The sequence below is a fragment of the Lathyrus oleraceus genome, chromosome 5 (assembly GCF_024323335.1).
Source record: "Lathyrus oleraceus cultivar Zhongwan6 chromosome 5, CAAS_Psat_ZW6_1.0, whole genome shotgun sequence".
Classification (NCBI taxonomy): domain Eukaryota; kingdom Viridiplantae; phylum Streptophyta; class Magnoliopsida; order Fabales; family Fabaceae; genus Lathyrus; species Lathyrus oleraceus.
In genome coordinates, this window is record NC_066583.1 from 341084042 (window position 1) to 341103692 (window position 19651).

The 19651-nt window shown below is 36.9% G+C and overlaps 3 protein-coding genes across 3 annotated transcripts; all 3 read left to right on the plus strand.

Annotated features, from left to right (window-relative positions):
* The first annotated feature begins 2912 nt into the window (after positions 1-2912).
* LOC127080564 (uncharacterized) lies at positions 2913-3329 on the plus strand. The gene has a single exon (XM_051020881.1). It carries the CDS (start codon positions 2913-2915, stop codon positions 3327-3329), a length of 417 nt encoding a protein of 138 aa, XP_050876838.1.
* Positions 3330-9965: 6636 nt separating this feature from the next.
* Positions 9966-10382, plus strand: LOC127080565 (uncharacterized). The gene has a single exon (XM_051020882.1). The coding sequence runs from the start codon at positions 9966-9968 to the stop codon at positions 10380-10382; it is 417 nt and encodes a 138-aa protein (XP_050876839.1).
* Positions 10383-10492: 110 nt separating this feature from the next.
* Positions 10493-11677, plus strand: LOC127080566 (uncharacterized). Its single transcript, XM_051020883.1, has one exon. The coding sequence runs from the start codon at positions 10493-10495 to the stop codon at positions 11675-11677; it is 1185 nt and encodes a 394-aa protein (XP_050876840.1).
* Positions 11678-19651: the final 7974 nt, after the last annotated feature.

The following is a 19651-nucleotide window of genomic DNA, read 5'->3' on the forward strand; positions in this document are numbered from 1 at the left end:
ACTGGGTTAACCAATAAATCCTACACAACATGATAAGACATACATTATTTATTACCAAAGCGATTTAAATAACACTCAACATATGCACAACAAGTCCTACTTACAATTTTATCAACTACTAATCTTGCGGCATCTGAAGTGTAGTGTCTGTAACACTCCAATTTAATTTATGTATTTATTTATTAGGTGTTTATTTTAATCAATCATTATTTGGTGTGATAATTAATTAAATATTTGTTCTGGTGATTATTTGAATTATTTGAATATATGTGTTATTTGAATAATTGAATTTTATGAGTAGAAATAACAATTGTCTAGTAATGGGCCTAATTAATTAGAGTGGGTGGATAAGTGGGTTAAACCCATTATGAGTTAAAAAGATAGTAAGGATTTTAGAGATTAGAGTTAGTTTTGTAAATCAAGAGAAGAAGAGAGAATATAAGAGAAGAGAAGAGAAAGAGGAGAAGAGGAAACTAGAAGAAGAAGGACCTAGAGATTTCATCTATACTAAGGTAAGGGTGGGATTTAAAGTGCTCATGGCTAAACATAATGTATGTAATGTATGTGGGTTAGATATTATAAACTTAGGATTTGGGGATTTTGATTTTTGAGAAACCCTAACATGTGTTTATGTTTTAATCCATAAAATTGATGTTTATGGTAAGCTATAATGTTTCTATATTGAATTCCATAAATGAGTATGTGTATAGAACATGATTTGGTGTATAATTGCATGTTTGAGTTTCACTTGAAAATGGTTGATTTGGGAGTTTGGTGAAATATATATATATATATATATATATATATATATATATATATATATATATATATATATATATATATATATAATATAATATATATATATATATATATATATATATATATATATATATATATATATATATATATTATAATATATATATATATATATATATATATATATATATATATATATATATATATATATATATATATATATATATATATATATATATATATATTTCATGAAAAATGATGGATTAATGTGGTTTTATGATGAAAATTTGTGCTGGACAGTAGCATTTTCGCAACAACAGTTTTTCTGGTTTTTGACAGCATTTTCACATTAGCAAATTTTCTGGTTTTGACAACATTTTTAAAAACTTGTAAATTCAATAACTTTTGAACCGTAACTCCGTTTGAGGTTCCGTTTGGACCATTATGAAGCTAAGAATATTATCTATAACGTGATATTCCATTTGATAACAGTAGATTAATATTTTATCAAAAGAATCTTAATATGGATGTATGTTGTATGTGTGGTGAATGTGAATGTCATGTTTTCTATTGTTTGAAATGTATTGGATGGTTTTAGATGGATTTTGTGAAGAAACATAATACTTGAAATTATGCATGTAGTAATGTGAATTGGTGAATATGATGAATAACATGAATTGGCTTGTTTGCTTTATGTTAATGTGTTTCGATGAGATGATGAATGCTATTTGATGTATTGTTTGGGATTGAAGTCATGGTAGGTGTATGTTGTGCAAATGTTGGATGTGGTATGCTTATGTATGATTAAGGGGTTGCGATCGTCTTAATTTCATGAGTCTTGTTGTTGTTGCACACTTCCACTAGCATGAGTCTATGAAAGAGGCAATGTTGGGTAATCTCGCGTAGATTATTTGCTTGTCCCAAACCTAACATCGAATGGGGTTTGAAAGCTTAAGGCCGAATCAAGCTTTAGAGGTGGTTATCTAGTCTATTTGAGAGACGCTCGGCAAGCCGAAAATGATGACGGATGGGATCCACATGCATATCGCATTGAGTCACGCATTGAGTCACACGTGTCAGTGTGGATTATTGTTTGTGTGATTACGTGATATGATTGTGTGGATATGATTTTGGTAGATATGCATATACGTGGTTTTTAGGTGATCCATTTGATATGAGTTCTTGATGTGTTTTTGATGTGATATGTGTGCATATTTGTGATATATGTGATGAAATGGTGACTTGTATACATTATGGAATCATGTGAAAGTTGTATACATATTTGATGATGATTTATAAATGATGATGAATGATAATATGTACATGAAATTGATATGTTGTGAAATATGACTTTTGTACATCGTTTAGTATTTATAAATGAATACTTGTGGATTATTGAGCCATGTCCTATGATGGTAAACATGTGATTCTTTAATAAGATGATATGATGCATGTTTGTATGAAGCGTAGTGAATTGTAATAATATACGTATGTTTGTTATTAATTTCATATTATTATGTTTTTCTATAATGATTTGAATTTTCACCCTTCTGTTGGAATGATGTTCTATTGCGACATCGCTCAGGTACCAGAGATAGTGGTGCTCCGCACAAGGATTAGATTCGAAGGCTAGTTCTTGTTGTGTTTTGACTAGGTAGTCTATAATTCTCTGGTCATGTAACACTTGGGTTTATGGGATTATTTGTATTTGTTTTTAGGTTGAGATATATTGTTGTGCTCTCTTTTATCTTGTTATTTTGATATGTTGGTTTTGATGTTAAGTGGCCTTAGAGCCCAAAACGATATTTTGTGGTAGATGATTTTTGGGAATTATCACTATTTACGATTTATAAAGAGAGATGTTATTCCGCTGTGTGAGTTTGCATGTTGGTTATTTGGTTTTGATTTATAATCAGTGTTACTTGTATGTCCTCGTGTATGCATGCTTTAATTTACTCTGATTATGCAATTGTATGTTGTATTTGAGTAGTAGTAGTTCGGGTGATGTTACATTAGTGGTATTAGAGCACGGTCGGTCATTCGACAAGGTTATGAATTTGTTTGATTCCATTGTATCTGATTTGTGTGTATGACACAATCGATACGGTTTATTTAACAATCCTTGTTGTTATGGTTGTTTGGTTGGTAGCAGGAAGATGGTTGCTGGAAGGAATGATGATGCGCTTGTGGCGGCATTGACACTGTTGGTTGGTGCCATTCCGCAAATGAATGTTGGTGATCGAGAGCGTGATGCTGATGAGTTCCGTGCTTCGGGGAAGTTCCAAAGGAATAATCCGCCAACTTGTGAAGGAGCTCATGAACTTGACAAAGCTCAAGAGTGGTTTAAGGCGATTGAGAAAATCTATCTAGTTATGAACTGTTCAGATGCGCAGAAGGTGCAGTTTGGCACACATATGCTCGACAAAGAAGCTGAGGATTGGTGGCGTAACACTGTTCAAGGATTTGATGAGGATGGCATTGAAGCGACTTGGGCATTTTTCCGTCTTGCTTTTCTAGAGAAGTATTTTCCAGAAGATGTTCGTGGAAAGAAGGAAATTGAATTCTTGAGTTGAAGCAAGGTAATGGTACCGTAGCTGAGTATGCTACAAGGTTTGAGGAGTTGATCAAATTTTGTCCCCATTACAATACTGCTAATGTTGAGAGATCCAAGTGTCTTAAGTTTGTGAATTGTTTGAGACCTGATATTCAGAAGGCAATGGGTTACCAACAGATTATAAGATTTTATGAGTTGGTTAACAAGAGTAGGATCTATGATGAGGATAGCCGTGAGAGTGCTGCTCGTTACAAGTCCTTGCATGATAAGAAAGGAAAAGGGAAATTCTGAGGGAAGCCATATGATGGTAAGAAGAAAGCTGGTGATGGCAAGAAGACGAGTGGGGGAGGATCTCACACTCCTGTTAAGTGCTTCATATGTGGTGTTGAGGGACATCGTGCTCCCGAGTGTCCTAAGGGCGATGTGACTTATTTCAAGTGTGGAAAGCAAGGTCACAAATCTTTTGATTGCAGAGTTGCTTCGAATGTGACTTGCTACAACTGTGGTGAGCAAGGTCACATTAGTACCAAGTGAAACAAGTCGAAGAAGAAGCAAGCCAAAGGGAAAGTGTTTGCATTGTCCGGTGCTGATACTTCTACCAAGGAGAGATTGATTCAACGTATGTGCTTTATTAATAATATGCCTTTGATTGCTATTATTCATACAGGTGTGATGCATTCTTTTATTTCTTTGGATTATGCTAAGAGATTGAATCTTGAATTATCTGTTATGAGTGGAAGCATGGTTATTGATACTCCGGCTATGCGTTCAGTGACTACTTCATCTGTTTGTTTGAAATGTCTGTTGAATATTTGTGATAAAGATTTTGAAGTTGATTTAGTGTGTCTTCCATTGAGTCAACTTGATGTTATTTTGGGAGTGGATTGGTTGAGGGCCAACTATGCCTATATCAATTATTTTACGAAAGATGTTCTTTTTCTTGAGCCAGAGAAGGAAGATGATTTATTCTTGTCTACTCAACAAGTGAATGAATCTATGCGAGATGGTGCTGAAGTATTTATGTTGGTGGCAAGTTTGAAGCTTCGTGAAAATGGAACAGTGGGTGAATTTTCAGTTGTTCGTGATTTTCCTGAAGTGTTTCCTGATGAGGTTAGCGATTTGCCGCTTGAACATGAAGTTGAGTTCACAATTGATTTGATTCCTGGTACTAATCTGGTATCGATGGCTCCGTATCGGATATCACCATATGAGTTGTAAGATTTGAAGAGTCAACTAGAGGATTTGCTTGATAAGTGGTTTATTTGAACGAGTGTGTCACTATGGGGTGCACCTGTCTTGTTAGTTAAGAAGAAAGAAGGTATTATGAGGTTGTGTATGGATTACAGACAACTAAATAAGGTTACTATCAAGAATAAATATCCGCTTCCAAGGATTGATGATTTGAGGGATCAGTTGGTTGGTGCTTGTGTATTAGCAAGATTGATTTGAGGTCTAGGTATCATCATATCCGTGTGAAAGCTGAAGATATTCAGAAGACTTGTTTTAGAACAAGGTATGGATACTATGAGTATTCGGTGATGCCTTTCGGTGTAACGAATCCACCCGGTGTATTTATGGAGTACATAAATTGGATTTTTCTTAAATATCTCGATAAGTTTGTTGTTGTGTTTATCGATGATATTTTGATCTATTCGAAGAGTGAAGAGGATCATGTTGAGAATTTGAGGATTGTTTAATCTGTATTGAAAGAGAAGCAGTTGTTTGCTAAACTTTCGAAGTGCGAGTTTTGGTTGAAGAAAGTGAATTTCCTTGGCCATGTGATCTCTAGTGGTGGTATTTCGGTTGATCCTTCTAAGATTGAGGCTATATCTCAATGGGAAGCTCCAAAATTTGTGTCTGAGATTTGTAGTTTTCTTGGTTTGGTAAGTTATTATTGAAAGTTTATTGAAGGCCTTTCTAAGTTATATTTGCCGTTAACGCAGTTGACTAGGAAAGGTCAAGCTTTCATTTGGACTGCACTGTGTGAAGCTAGTTTTCAAGAGATGAAGAGGAGGTTGACTACTGCTTCTGTTTTGATTTTACCGAATCTATTAGAACCATTTGTTGTGTATTGTGACACCTCTTTGATGGGTTTAGGAGGTGTGTTAATGCAGAATTAACAAGTTGTAGCTTATGCTTCAATGCAACTCAAAGTGCATGAGAGGAATTATCTGACTCATGATTTGAAATTAGTTGCTGTTATGTTTGTTTTGAAGACTTGGAGACATTATTTGTTTGGGTCAAGATTCGACGTGTTTAGTGATCACAAGAGTTTGAAGTATTTGTTCGATCAAAAAAAGTTGAATATGAGGCAAAGGAGATGGTTGGAATTCTTGAAGGATTATGATTTTGATTTGAATTACCATCCTGGCAAAGCGAACGTTGTAGTCGACGCTTTGAGTAGGAAATCTTTGCATATGTCGATGTTGATGGTGCGAGAATTGGAATTGCTTGAACAACTTCGAGATATGAGTTTGGTTTGTGAAGAGACTTCTTTTGGAGTGAAGCTTGGTATGTTGAAGCTTACTAGTGGAATTTTGGATGAGATACGAGAAGGTCAAAAATCTGATTTGGTTTTGGTAGATCGATTGACGTTGATCAATCAAGGTAAAAGTGTTGATTTCCGAATTGATGAGAATGGTATCATGAGGTGTCATGATAGAGTTTGTGTTCCCGATGTTTTGGATTTGAGAAAGAGGATTCTTGATGAAGGACATCGTAGTGGTTTGAGTATTCATCCTTGTGCTACTAAGATATATCAAGATTTTAGGAAATTGTTTTGGTGGCCTGGTATGAAGAAAGAGATTGCGGAATTTGTGTATTCGTGTTTAATTTGTCAGAAATCAAAGATTGAGCATCAGAAGTTGTCTGGTTTGTTACAACCGTTATATATTCCTGAATGGAAATGGGATAGTATTTCTATGGATTTTGTTTCTAGTTTACCTAGGACTCCGAGTAATTGTGAAACTATTTGGGTTATTGTGGACAGGTTGACAAAATATGCTCACTTTATTCGGATTAGAATGGATTATTCGATGGAGAGGCTTGCAAAGCTGTATATTGAGAAAATTGTCAGTTTGCATGGTATTTCGTCTAACATTGTGTCAGATAGGGATGTGAGGTTTACTTCGAGATTTTGGGAAGGTTTGCAACGGGCTTTGGGTACAAAGTTATGTTTGAATTTTGCTTCTCATCCGCAGACAAGTGGTCATATTGAGAGGACAATTCAGTCGCTTGAGGATCTTTTGAGAGCTTGTGTTTTGGAACAGGGAGGTGCTTGGGATAGTTATTTTCCTTTGATTGAGTTTACCTACAACAATAGTTTTCATTCGAGTATTGGTATGGCTCCGTTTGAAGCTTTGTATGGAAGAAGGTGTAGGACGCCTTTGTGTTGGTAAGAATCTAGAGAGAGTGTTGTGGTTGGACCTGATATAGTTCAACAGACTACTGATAAGATTAAAATGATCAGAGAGAAGTTGAAGGTTTCTCAGAATCATCAGAAGAGTTACCATGATAAGACAAGGAAAGCGCTTGAGTTTGAGTTAGATGATCATGTGTTTTTAAGAGTTACTCCGGTAACAGATGTTGGTAGACCATTGAAGTTGTGTAAGTTGACGCTGCATTTTATTGGTCCATATCAGATTTCCGAGAAAATAGGTGATGTGGCTTATCGGATTACGTTTCTGTCGTCACTTGCTAATCTCCATGATGTATTTCACATGTCTCAATTGAGGAGATATATTGCGGATCCTTCACATGATTTCCAATTAGATGAGGTTGAGATTAGAGATGATTTGACCGTGGAGACATTACCTATGCGGATAGAAGATAGAGAGGTGAAACAACTTTGTGGTAAAGAGATCAATTTGGTGAAAGTTGTTTAGGAAGGACCGGATGGTGGAAATGTGACGTGGGAGCTTGAGAGTCAGATGAGAGATTCATATCCCGAGTTGTTTGCTTAAGGTAATTTTCGAGGACGGAAATATTTCAAGTGGGGAAGAGTTGTAACACCCCAATTTAATTTCCATATTTATTTATTAGGTGTTTATTTTGATTAATCATTATTTGGTGTGATAATTAATTAAATATGTGTTCTGATGATTATTTGAATATATGTGTTATTTGAATAATTGAATTTTATGAGTAGAAATAGCAATTGTCTAGTAATGGGTCTAATTAATTAGAATGGGTGGATAAGTGGGTTAAGCCCATTATGAGTTAAAAAGATAGTAAGGTTTTAGAGATTAGAGTTAGTTTTGTAAAACAAGAGAATAAGAGAGAATAGAAGAGAAGAGAAGAGAAAGAGGAGAAGAGGAAACTAGAAGAAAAAGAACCTAGAGATTTCATCTATACTAAGGTAAGGGTGGGATTTAAAGTGGTCATGGGTAAACATAATGTATGTAATATATGTGTGTTAGATATCATGAACTTAGGATTTGTGGATTTTGGTTTTGGAGAAACCCTAACATGTGTTTATGTTTTAATCCATGAAATTGATGTTTATGTTATGCTATGATGTTTCTATATTGAATTCCATGAATGGATATGTGTATAGAACATGATTTGGTGTATAATTGCATGTTTGAGTTTTACTTAAAAATGGTTGTTTTGAGATTTTGGTGAAAATTAGTGGAGCTTAAAATCTTGTTTTTATGATCGTAATAGTTGTTATATGATATGTATAGGTTGTATAACTATTTATTTCATGAAAAATGATGGATTAATGTGATTTTATGATGAAAATTCGTGCTGGACAGTAGCATTTTTGTAACAGCAGTTTTTCAAGTTTTTGACAGCATTTTCGCAACAGCAAATATTCTGATTTTGACAGCATTTTGAAAAACTTGTAAATTCAATAACTTTTGAACCGTAACCCCGTTTGAGGTGACATTTGGATCGTTACGAAGCTAAGAATATTATATATAACATGATATTCATTTTGATAACAGTAGATTAATATTTTACCAAAAGAATCCTAATATGGATGTATGTTGTATATGTGGTGAATGTGAATGACATGTTTTCTATTGTTTGACATGTATTGGATGGTTTTAGATGAATTTTGTGAAGAAACATAATACTTGAAATTATGTATGTGATGATGTGAATTGGTGAATTTGATGAATAACATGAATTGCTTGTTTTCTTTATGTTAATGTGTTGTGATGAGATGATGAATGCTATTTGATGTATTGTTTGGGATTGAAGTCATGTTAGGTGTATGTTGTGCAAATGTTGGATGTGGTATGCTTATGTATGATTAAGGGGTTGCGATCGTCTTAATTTCATGAGTTTTGTTGTTGTTGCACACTTACACTAGCATGAGTCTATGAAAGAGGCAATGTTGGGTAATCTCGCCTAGATTATTTGCTTGTCCCAAACCTAACGATGAATGGGGTTTGAAAGCTTAAGGCTGAATCGAGCTTTAGAGATGGTTATCTAGTCAATTTGAGAGACGCTCGGGATGCTTGAAATGATAACGGATGCGATCCACATGCATATCGCATTGAGTCACACAATGAGTCACATGTGTCAGTGTGAATTGTTGTTTGTGTGATTATGTGATATGATTGTGTGGATATGACTTTGGTGGATATGCATATACGTGGATATTAGGTGATCCATTTGATATGAATTATTGATGTGTTGTTGATGTGATATGTGTGCATATTTGTGATATATGTGATGAAATGGCGACTTGTATACATTATGGAATCATGTGAAAGTTGTATACATATTTGATGATGATTTGTAAATGATGATGCATGATAATATGTACATGAAATCGATATGTTGCGAAATATGAATTTTGTACATCGTTTAGTATTTATAAATGAATACTTGTGGATTGTTGAGCCATGTCGTATGATGGTAAACATGTGATTCTTTAATAAGATGATATGATGCATGTTTGTATGGAGTGTGACGAATTCTAATAATATATGTATGTTTTTTATACATTTTCATATTATTATGTTTTTCTATAATGATTTGAATTATCACCCTTCTGTTGGAATGATGTTCTATCGCGACATTGCTCAGGTACCAGAGATAGTGGTGTTTCACACAAGGATTAGATTCGGAGGCTAGTTCTTGTTGTGTTTTGACTAGGTAGTCTATAGTGCTCTGGTCATGTAACACTTGGGTTTATGGGATTATTTATATTTGTTTTGATGTTGAGAGATATTGTTGTGCTCTCTTTTATCTTGTTATTTATATATGTTGGTTTTGATGTTGAGTGGCCTTAGAGCCCAAAACGGTATTTTGTGGTAGATGATTTACGGGAATCATCACTATTTACCATTTATGAAGAGAGATGTTATTCCGCTGTTTGAGTTTGCATGTTGGTTATTTGGTTTTGATTTATTATCCGTATTAGTTGTATGTGACCATGGTATGTGTTGTTTCTTGTAGAAGTAAATGTGATGCCCTTGTGGATGCATACTTTAATTTACTCTGATTATGCAATTGTATGTTGTATTTGAGTAGTAGTAGTTTGGGGGGTGTTACATTAGTGGTATTAGAGCACGGTCGGTCATTCGGCCAGGTTATGAATTTGTTTGATTCAATTGTATCTGATTTGTGTGTATGACACAATCGATACGGTTTGTTTAACAATCCTTGTTGTGGTGGTTGTTTGGTTGGTAACAGGAAGATGGTTGCTGGAAGGAATGATGATGCGCTTGTGGCGGCATTGACCCTGTTGGCTGGTTCCATTCTGCAAATGAATGCTGGTGATCGGGAGTGTGATGCTGATGAGTTCCGTGCTTTGGGGAAGTTCCAGAGGAATAATCCGATAACTTTTGAAGGAAGTCATGAACCTAACAAAGCTCAAGAGTGGTTGAAGGCGATTGAGAAAATATTTCGAGTAAAGAATTGTTCAGATGCGCGGAAGGTGCAGTTTGGCACTCATATGTTCGATCAAAAAGCTGAGGATTGGTGGCGCAACACTATTCAGAGATTTGATGAGGATGGCATTGAAGTGAGTTGGGAATTTTTCCGTGATGCTTTTATGGAGAAGGATTTTCCAGAAGATGTTCGTGGAAAGAAGGAAATTGAATTCTTGAGTTGAAGCAAGGTAATGGTACCGTAGCTGAGTATGCTGCAAAGTTTGAGGAGTTGATCAAATTTTGTCCCCATTACAATATTGCTAATGCCGAGAGATCCAAGTGTCTTAAGTTTATGAATGACTTGAGACCTGATATCAAGAAGGCAATGCCTTACCAACAGATTACGAGATTTTATGAGTTGGTTAACAAGAGTAGGATCTATGATGAGGATAGCCGTGAGAGTGCTGCTCATTACAAGTCCCTGCATGATAAGAAAGGAAAAGGGAAATTCCGAGAGAAGTCGTATGATGGTAAGAAGAAAGCTGGTGATGGCAAGAAGACGAGTGAGGGAGGATCTCACGCTCTTGTAAAGTGCTTCATATGTGGTGTTGAGGGACATCATGCTCCCGAGTGTCCTAAGGGCGATGTGACTTATTTCAAGTGTGGCAAGCAAGGTCACAAATCTTTTGATTGCAGAGTTACTTCGAATGTGACTTGCTACAACTGTGGTAAGCAAGGGCACATTAGTACCAAGTGCAACAAGCCGAAGAAGAAGCAAGTCAAAGGAAAAGTGTTTGCATTGTCCGGTGTTGATACTTCTACCAAGGAGAGATTGATTCAACGTATGTGCTTTATTAATAATATGTCTTTGATTGCTATTATTGATATTGGTACGACACATTATTTTATTTCTTTGGATTGTGCTAAGAGATTGAATCTTGAATTATCTGTTATGTGTGGAAGCATGGTTATTGATACTCCGGCTATGGGTTCAGTGACTACTTCATCTGTTTGTTTGAAATGTCCATTGAATATTTGTGACAAAGATTTTGAAGTTGATTTAGTGTGTCTTCCATTGAGTCAACTTGATGTTATTTTGGGAATGGACTGGTTGAGGGCCAACCATGCCTATATCAATTGTTTTGCAAAAGCTGTTCTTTTTCTTGAGCCAAAAAAGGAAGGTGAATTATTCTTGTCTACTCAACAAGTGAATGAATCTGTGCGAGATGGTGCTGAAGTGTTTATGTTGGTGGTAAGTTTACATCTTAGTGAAAATGGAACAGTGGGTGAATTTCCAGTTTTTCGTGATTTTCCTGAAGTGTTTCTTGATGAGGTTAGCGATTTGCCGCTTGAACATGGAGATAAGTTCATGATTAATTTGATTCCTGGTACTAATCCGGTATCGATGGCTTCGTATCGGATGTCACCGTATGATTTGAAAGGTTTGAAGAGTCAGCTAGAGTATTTGCTTGATAAGAGGTGTATTCGCCCAAGTGTGTCACCGTGGGGTGCACCTGTCTTGTTAGTTAAGAAGTAAGAAGGTACTATGAGGTTGTGTGTGGATTACAGACAACTGAATAAGGTTACTATCAAGAATAAGTATCCGCTTCTGATGATTGATGATTTGATGGATCAGTTGGTTAGTGCTCATGTGTTTAGCAAGATTGATTTGAGGTCTAGGTATCATCAGATCTGTGTGAAAGCTGAAGATATTCAGAAGTCTTCTTTTAGAACAGGGTATGGACACTATGAGTATTCGGTGATGCCTTTCAGTGTGACGAATGCACCTGGTGTATTTGTGGAGTACATGAATCGGATTTTGCATAAATATCTTGATAAGTTTGTTGTTGTGTTTATCGATGATATTTTGATCGATTCGAAGAGTGAAGAGGATCATGCTGTTCATCTGAGGATTGTTTTATCTGTATTGAAAGGGAAGCAGTTGTTTGATAAACTTTCGAAGTGCGAGTTTTGGTTGAAGGAAGTGAGTTTCCTTGGACATGTGATCTCTAGTGGTGGTATTTCGGTTGATCTTTCTAAGATGGAAGCTATATCTCAATGGGAAGTGCCGAAATATGTGTATGAGATTTGTAGTTTTCTTGGTTTGGCAAGTTATTATCGAAAGTTTATTGAAAGCTTTTCTAAGTTATCTTTGTCATTAATGCAATTGACTAGGAAAGGTCAAGCTTTCATTTGGACTGCACAGTGTGAAGCTAGTTTTCAAGAGCTGAAGAGGAGATTGACTACTGCTCCTGTTTTGGTTTTACTGAATCCATCAAAACCATTTGTTGTGTATTGTAACGCTTCTTTGATAGGTTTAGGAGGTGTGTTAATGCAGAATCAACAAGTTGTAGCTTATGCTTCAAAGCAACTCAAAGTGCATGAGAGGAATTATCCGACTCATGACTTGGAATTAGTTGTTGTTGTGTTTGTTTTGAAGACTTAAAGACATTATTTGTTTGGGTCGAGATTTGATGTGTTTAGTGATCACAAGAGTTTGAAGTATTTGTTCGATCAGAAAGAGTTGAATATAAGGAAAAGGAGATGGTTGGAATTCTTGAAGAATTATGATTTTGATTTGAATTACCATCCTGGTAAAGCGAATGTTGTAGTCGACGCTTTAAGTAGGAAATCTTTGCATATGTCGATGTCGATGGTGCAAGAATTGGAATTGCTTGAACAATTTCGAGATATGAGTTTGGTTTGTGAAGAGACTTCTTTTGGAGTGAAGCTTGGTATGTTGAAGCTTACTAGTGGAATTTTGGATGAGATTTGAGAAGGTCAGAAATCTGATTTGGTTTTGGTGGATCGATTGACGTTGATCAATCAAGGTAAAAATGGTGATTTTTCGAATTGATGAGAATGATACCATGAGGTGTCATGATAGAGTTTGTGTTCCCGATGTTTCGGATTAGAGAAAGAGGATTCTTGATGAAGGACATCGTAGTGGTGTTTTGCACAAGGATTAGATTCAGAGGCTAGTTCTTGTTGTGTTTTGACTAGGTAGTCTATAGTGCTCTGGTCATGTAACACTTGTGTTTATGGGATTATTTGTATTTGTTTTGATGTTGAGAGATATTGTTGTGATCTCTTTTATCTTATTATTTGGATATGTTGATTTTGATGTTGAGTGGCCTTAGAGCCCAAAAGATATTTTGTGGTAGAGGATTTATGGGAATCCTCACTATTTACCATTTATGAAGAGAGATGTTATTCCATTGTTTGAGTTTGCATGTTGGTTATTTGGTTTTGATTTATAATCCGTGTTACTTTTATATGACCATGGCATGTGTTGTTTCTAGTAGAAGTGAATGTGATGCCCTCGTGTATGCATGCTTTAATTTAGTCTAATTATGCAATTGTATGTTGTATTTGAGTAGTAGTAGTTCGGGGGGTGTTATAGTGTCCATTTGGTGTTTGTCGAACCCTCTTCCATTTCTCATGTCGTGATGGTGGAAATGGTTCCCGATCACGACTCATGGAGTCCCCATCTCCTATCTGTTATTTTTTTAGCAACCATTGTTTTCTCAAGTTTCCTGTATCCCCCACGAGACAATCTATGAGGGTATTTATTTTTAGACTTGTTGAAGTTTCCTACTTCACTTTTAACCTGTTTTAAACATAGTAAAAATATTAGCTTCCATGGTTGTATCCCTAAAATTATCATAAAATACAAATGGTACTAACCATGAACTCCTCAAAATGTTAACTACACATTTACATCAATAAGTATGTATTAGTGTTTATATAAAGATATATTGAATCAATGAAAATTAAAATTAATATACTTGAACGTCTATCCATATGCTATTTTTCACATCATCTATTACATCTTTTCAATCATATAATAATACACTGACTTTGCTACGTCAAAGGAAAGCATCATAACTCTTAAAAAGCGAGGAATATGGACCGTCAAGAATAATATAAACGACACTAAACTAAATCGGAATTCTGACACCCGACTTGCAAACTTTTATTAATTTAGCCATCATTATGGCATCTCTTTGATGTTTTTTCTTGTTGTCCTACTATATATTGAGAATCATTTGTACTGGTTTCATTTGTATACACAACTTTGTCGCTACTAGATGAAGAAAAGGCCATTTATAAAGACATAAGCTTCAACAACAACAAATAAGCATCAACGACAACAAATACCTAAGCATCAACAACAAAAATAAGCATCATCAACCACAATAAGCATCAACAATGACAAATACATAAGCAACAATATGTCATCATCAACAACAACGACATCAAACACAATAGTGGCATTAACAACAACAAATATGAACCAACAAAACCAAATACATAAGCATCAACAACAACAAATAAGCATCATCATCAACAACAACATCATCAACAACAAATACACAAACATCACCAATAATAACATCATCAACAAACATCATCAACGACATCATTAACAAACATCATCAACAATAGCATAATGTCATACCCCAAAATTTGCCCGTTAATATTACAAGGCATTTTTTAAGGCACTCCAACTTATTTTTCAAGGCATTAATCTTAAAAGAACAAAGACCCAGCACATAGATGGCCAAATCCAGAAAATGGCCTAAACTGGCCTGCTCGCTAGGCGAGCAATTCCTTTGCCTAGCGAACCCTTCGCTACGCCACTCGCCTAGCGAAGCTTGCGAATACCAGAAAATTCTGGGCTTCATTCTGAGCCCATTAGGTCACAAAAAGAGCATTATAAATACTACAACTTCAGTCAGAACAAAAAAAACGAAAAACGGAAGGAAAACCGGAGATAGAAAGAAGGCACAACAAACCCTGGAGGCTAACCAAGAGAATTCAGAGCAACCCTAAAGGAAACCCTGAAGGAAGCTCATCCGCATCCAGGTCACCTCCGCCCAACTCAATCCGACTTGCCAATTCAAGGTTGCAATTCGATTGCAAACAGGTTTTATATTACCATTACCGCTTTATGTTCTTAATTTGCATGTGATATTATAATTGAATTCATAAACATATTTGAGGTTTTGCATGTGAATTTAAGTGTGCCTGAATATTGTGAATGCTGAACCATGTAATTTGTGTATTGGACGCCATAAGGCGTGCAGCAAGCTGAGGTCATACTGTTCTGAAATTCAAAACCCGCAGCCGCTCGCTAGCACATTGCTAAGCGAGCATGTAGCGAGTATTCGCTAGGCCTTCGCTAGGCGAGGCAGAGGCGAACGTGACAGTCGCTAATATTTTGGGTGTTCTGTTCTGTGCTTATTTGATCTGTTCTATGTTAATCATGCGTTATTTTGCCTGACATTCCTACTACTGTGTTTCCCTTTGCGGTGTAATCCTCGATTGCACCCCCATTTGGTATTCTGACCTGTGTGCTGAATGTTGTAAGGGTTCACATATTCCTAGGAACAAGTAGCTTGCTAGGTATTCCACTTTATTTGTGGGATACCCTTGTGGAGATTCCTCCTAATTATTTAGTTGATTTTAATGTCGAGATTCATCCTAATTGTTTAATCGATTTTAATGTGGAAATTCACTCTAATTACCTAATTGATTACGGCTATCTAATTAATTGTAAAACTTTGACTTTAAATAAGTGATCCTAGACCTCTCTTTGTTACCCTACGACTCCGGTATTACGGTCATGTCCCGCGAATGTGGGGATACACTTAGCATAGACCCTTCGATTAAATCATCATGTCCCTATAAAATAAGTCATAGTCCCTCGGATGTTGCCTTCGAATATATGATTTTTGTCCCTCGATGACCCTTCGTTGTAGCCTACGGTTAAATGATGATCGTCCCTTCGAATGCTAAGGTATCCTTACAAATGTTGCCTTCAATGACCAATCGATGACCCTGCGATGACCCTTTTACATCCAAAGGATAAAACTACTTACTTCTTAATAGTAAGGACAGTTTTACCATCATAAGGATAGGAAATGCCCATAAAGACCTTGGGTAGGTATAACTCCTAAATGCTTGCTCACAACTTAAACTACTTTTCACACCTCACACTTTTCAAAACCTCCATTAGAAAATCACCACTTGGTATACATTCGTACTAGAATCATTGCCAAGTTATATTTTTCTAAACATCTTTCAAAATTAAACGAGATAAATACTTTGTATACATTCGTACAAGAATCATTACAAAGTTAAACTCTCTTTTCAAAACATTTTCTAAACAGCTCTCACACACTTTTTCAGACAAGAAAAACATAAGTGATCAAGCAATTAAGAGCCCATGGATAACCATGGATACAAAGGGTGCTAACACCTTCCCTTTGTATAATGTACCTCCCGAATCCAAAATCTAATTAAGGTCTTTCCTGTTCTTTTCCACCTTTCCTTATTGGATAAAAGAAAAGTCGGTGGCGACTCTTGCTATCCGCGACATTTGCTTTCCGAAGCAAAACACACAAAGTCAGTTCACCGTATGACAGAACTGGCGACTCTGCTGGGGACGCCTTAAAAAGAGAGGTTACCTTAAAAACAAGATCACTTATTCAGATTGTCTGATTTACTGTTAAGGGATTGCTTGGGTATTTTATGCTTGAGTGAAAGATCCTACACCCGGATCTAGTGTACCTTAGGTAAGTAGCAATAGATCATCGCGACTATCTGGCGTATACTGGAATGGTCAAAATGATGGCTACGGTTAATGTGGCACTTTGGATGTCCTGAAGTTCCTCATGTTTACTTGAGGAAAAATTTGGCTTCCGCGTGGTGTCATCGAAGCATTAACCAGACCTTTAGAACCCTAATTGACTCATCCTAGCCATTAGAAAGTAGTGAGATAACTGACTTCGGTTCCGACTGGGGTTGGTTGAGACTCGATACTACACTCTTTGAGATTGGACTTTAGGGAAGCTTCGGTCAACCACTTGGTGTTGCACTGAGGTGGACTTAAAGGAAGGTCAATGATTTGAGATCCTTCTAGGACCCGGTTACTATTCTAGGACAGGTTGAACCAACCAAACTTCAGTGGGGAGGGTATTTACCTATGGAACTCATGCAAGCCTTAAAACCTAGGAAGGATCGTTGTGTGACTTGTTTGTATTTGTTACTTATTTAACATCACAACATCATAACATCATAACATCATAACATCATAACATTGTACTAACCATTTCAAGGACTTAGGGATTTAGCTTTGCTCTGTTAAACAGGTTATGGCTTCCAGGAAGACCATCCGGATCAATTTTGTAGCAATCTCTCCTCAACTCAAGGATTTAGTGTCAGAACTTCCCGATCAGGCTCAGTTTATCAAGAAACATGGTTCTCTCCTCAATTTGGTTACCACTGGTTTCAAAGAAGATATGATGAGAGTCCTATTCCAGTTCTTCGATCCTAAACATCATTGCTTCACCTTCCCAGATTATCAGTTGGTACCCACATTAGAAGAATTCTCCAGGCTGCTTGGGATACCTATCCTTGATCAAACACCTTTCAGTGGTTTAGAAAAGATTCCGAAGTCTGAAGAAGTTGCCGCGGCTTTACACATGACAAAGTCCGATATTGAAACCAATTGGGTAACAAGAAGTGGAGTTAAGGGTTTACTTGCCAAGTTTCTGATAAATAAGGCCCGAGAATTCTTAAAAGATGTGAATGTCCATGCTTTCGAAGATGTCCTAGCATTACTAATCTATGGTTTGGTGTTATTCCCTAATCCAGACCAATTCATAGACGTGAATGCTATTAAGATATTCCTCACTCATAACCCCGTGCCTACCTTGCTCGGAGACATTTTGCATTCCCTTCACACTCGTACTATGAAAAGGCAAGGGACTCTCATGTGCTGCATACCTTTATTGTCTAGGTGGTTTATTTTACACCTTCCTCAATCAGTCTTGAAGAATGAGCAAAATCTGAAATGGTCTCAAAGGATAATGTCACTCTCCCGTTCGGACATCCGTTGGTGTCCTCATCTCAAAGAAAATGTTATCATCATTGACCGTTGTGGGGAATTCTCTAACATACCACTCCTGGGGATAAGAGGAGGTATTACTTATAACCCAGCTTTAGCCCTACGCCAGTTTGGTTATGCTCGAAGAGACGGTCCACATGAAATAATTATCCAAGGCACCGTGTTTGACTATGATAACGATTCCCAAGGTCTCCGTCAGAGATTTGTACGAGCCTGGGGCATGGTGAAAAGAAGCACTTTAGGACAGAAAAACTCTATTCCTATGGAACCTTATCTCAGATGGGTACGCGCCAGAGCTCGTGAACTTGTCATGCCATATCTTGCAGTCGGACCGCTGATTGTTGAACCAGAAGCTGAAGGAGGTACTTCTCAGATCATTCCTTATCCAGATATGCCTACCGATGTTGAAGAGTTGAAGAGATCCTGGATCCAATTGAGGGAGGAAAGGGATACTTTTGAAGCTCAGTTCTGTGCTGAAAGGAAGAAAGTGTTAGAACTCACCAGCCAGCTTAATGAGGAACGAAGACTCAATACATATCTTCGTCCGAAAAGAAGCCGTCCCTGGGAGACTTGAGCTTTTGTTGTATTTTATTATTTATTGTAATGAACATTGATTGAAAATTATTAACAAAAGTTTCCCTCTTTTTGGTGGTTTACGCAAAGTTAAATTCCAGGAGTCCTTGAAAACATTTCATACATTGCATAGCATAACATAACGTTGCATAACAGGTATCCTAAAAGATCAATATTCTCACGGTCTTCCTTCTAAACAGAAAAATGGCTCTCGAACAAACTGTCAAAGATCTCCAGGCTCAGAATGCTCAATTCCAGGAGATGATGCTGAGCTTATCCAAGGGGCAGGAGGAACTGAAGGCTCTCTTGCTCGAGAAGAAGAAAGACTAGAAACCTGTGAGTTACATTAACCCGGGAAGAAGGCGTAAAAGACAGGTTGCAGGAGTCAAGATTAGACTTCCGAAGGATCAAGAAGAGGAGACAGAAAATGATTCAGGAGAGGAGGATGTTGATCTCTTCAACTCTGAGGACGACGATGAAGATTATGAGAATGAACAGTACTCTCCAAGAGATGGCAAGTACAAGTTGCTGGAAGAACGTATGCTAGCTATGGAGGGTCAGAAGGCGCCCGGTCTGGATTTTGAAAGCTTGGGACTGGTCTCTGATGTAGTCATTCCTCACAAATTCAAGACCCCCACTTTCACTAAGTACGATGGTGCGTCTTGTCCTCAGATGCATCTGAGAGCGTATGTGAGAAAGATCCAGCCGTATACCACTGATAGGAAGCTATGGATTCATTTCTTCCAAGAGAGTCTATCTAGCACACAGTTGGAATGGTATTATCAGCTTGAGAGCTCTAACATCCGCACCTGGACTGATTTGGCAACAGCTTTCTACAAGCACTACCAGTATAATTCTGAATTGGCGCCTACTCGGCTACAGTTGCAGAATATGACTATGGGATCTATAGAAAGCTTCAAAGAATATGCTCAAAAATGGAGAGATTTGGCTGGCAGAGTCAAACCCCCCATGACTGATCGAGAATTAGTGGACATGTTCATGGGTACACTGACTGGTCCATTC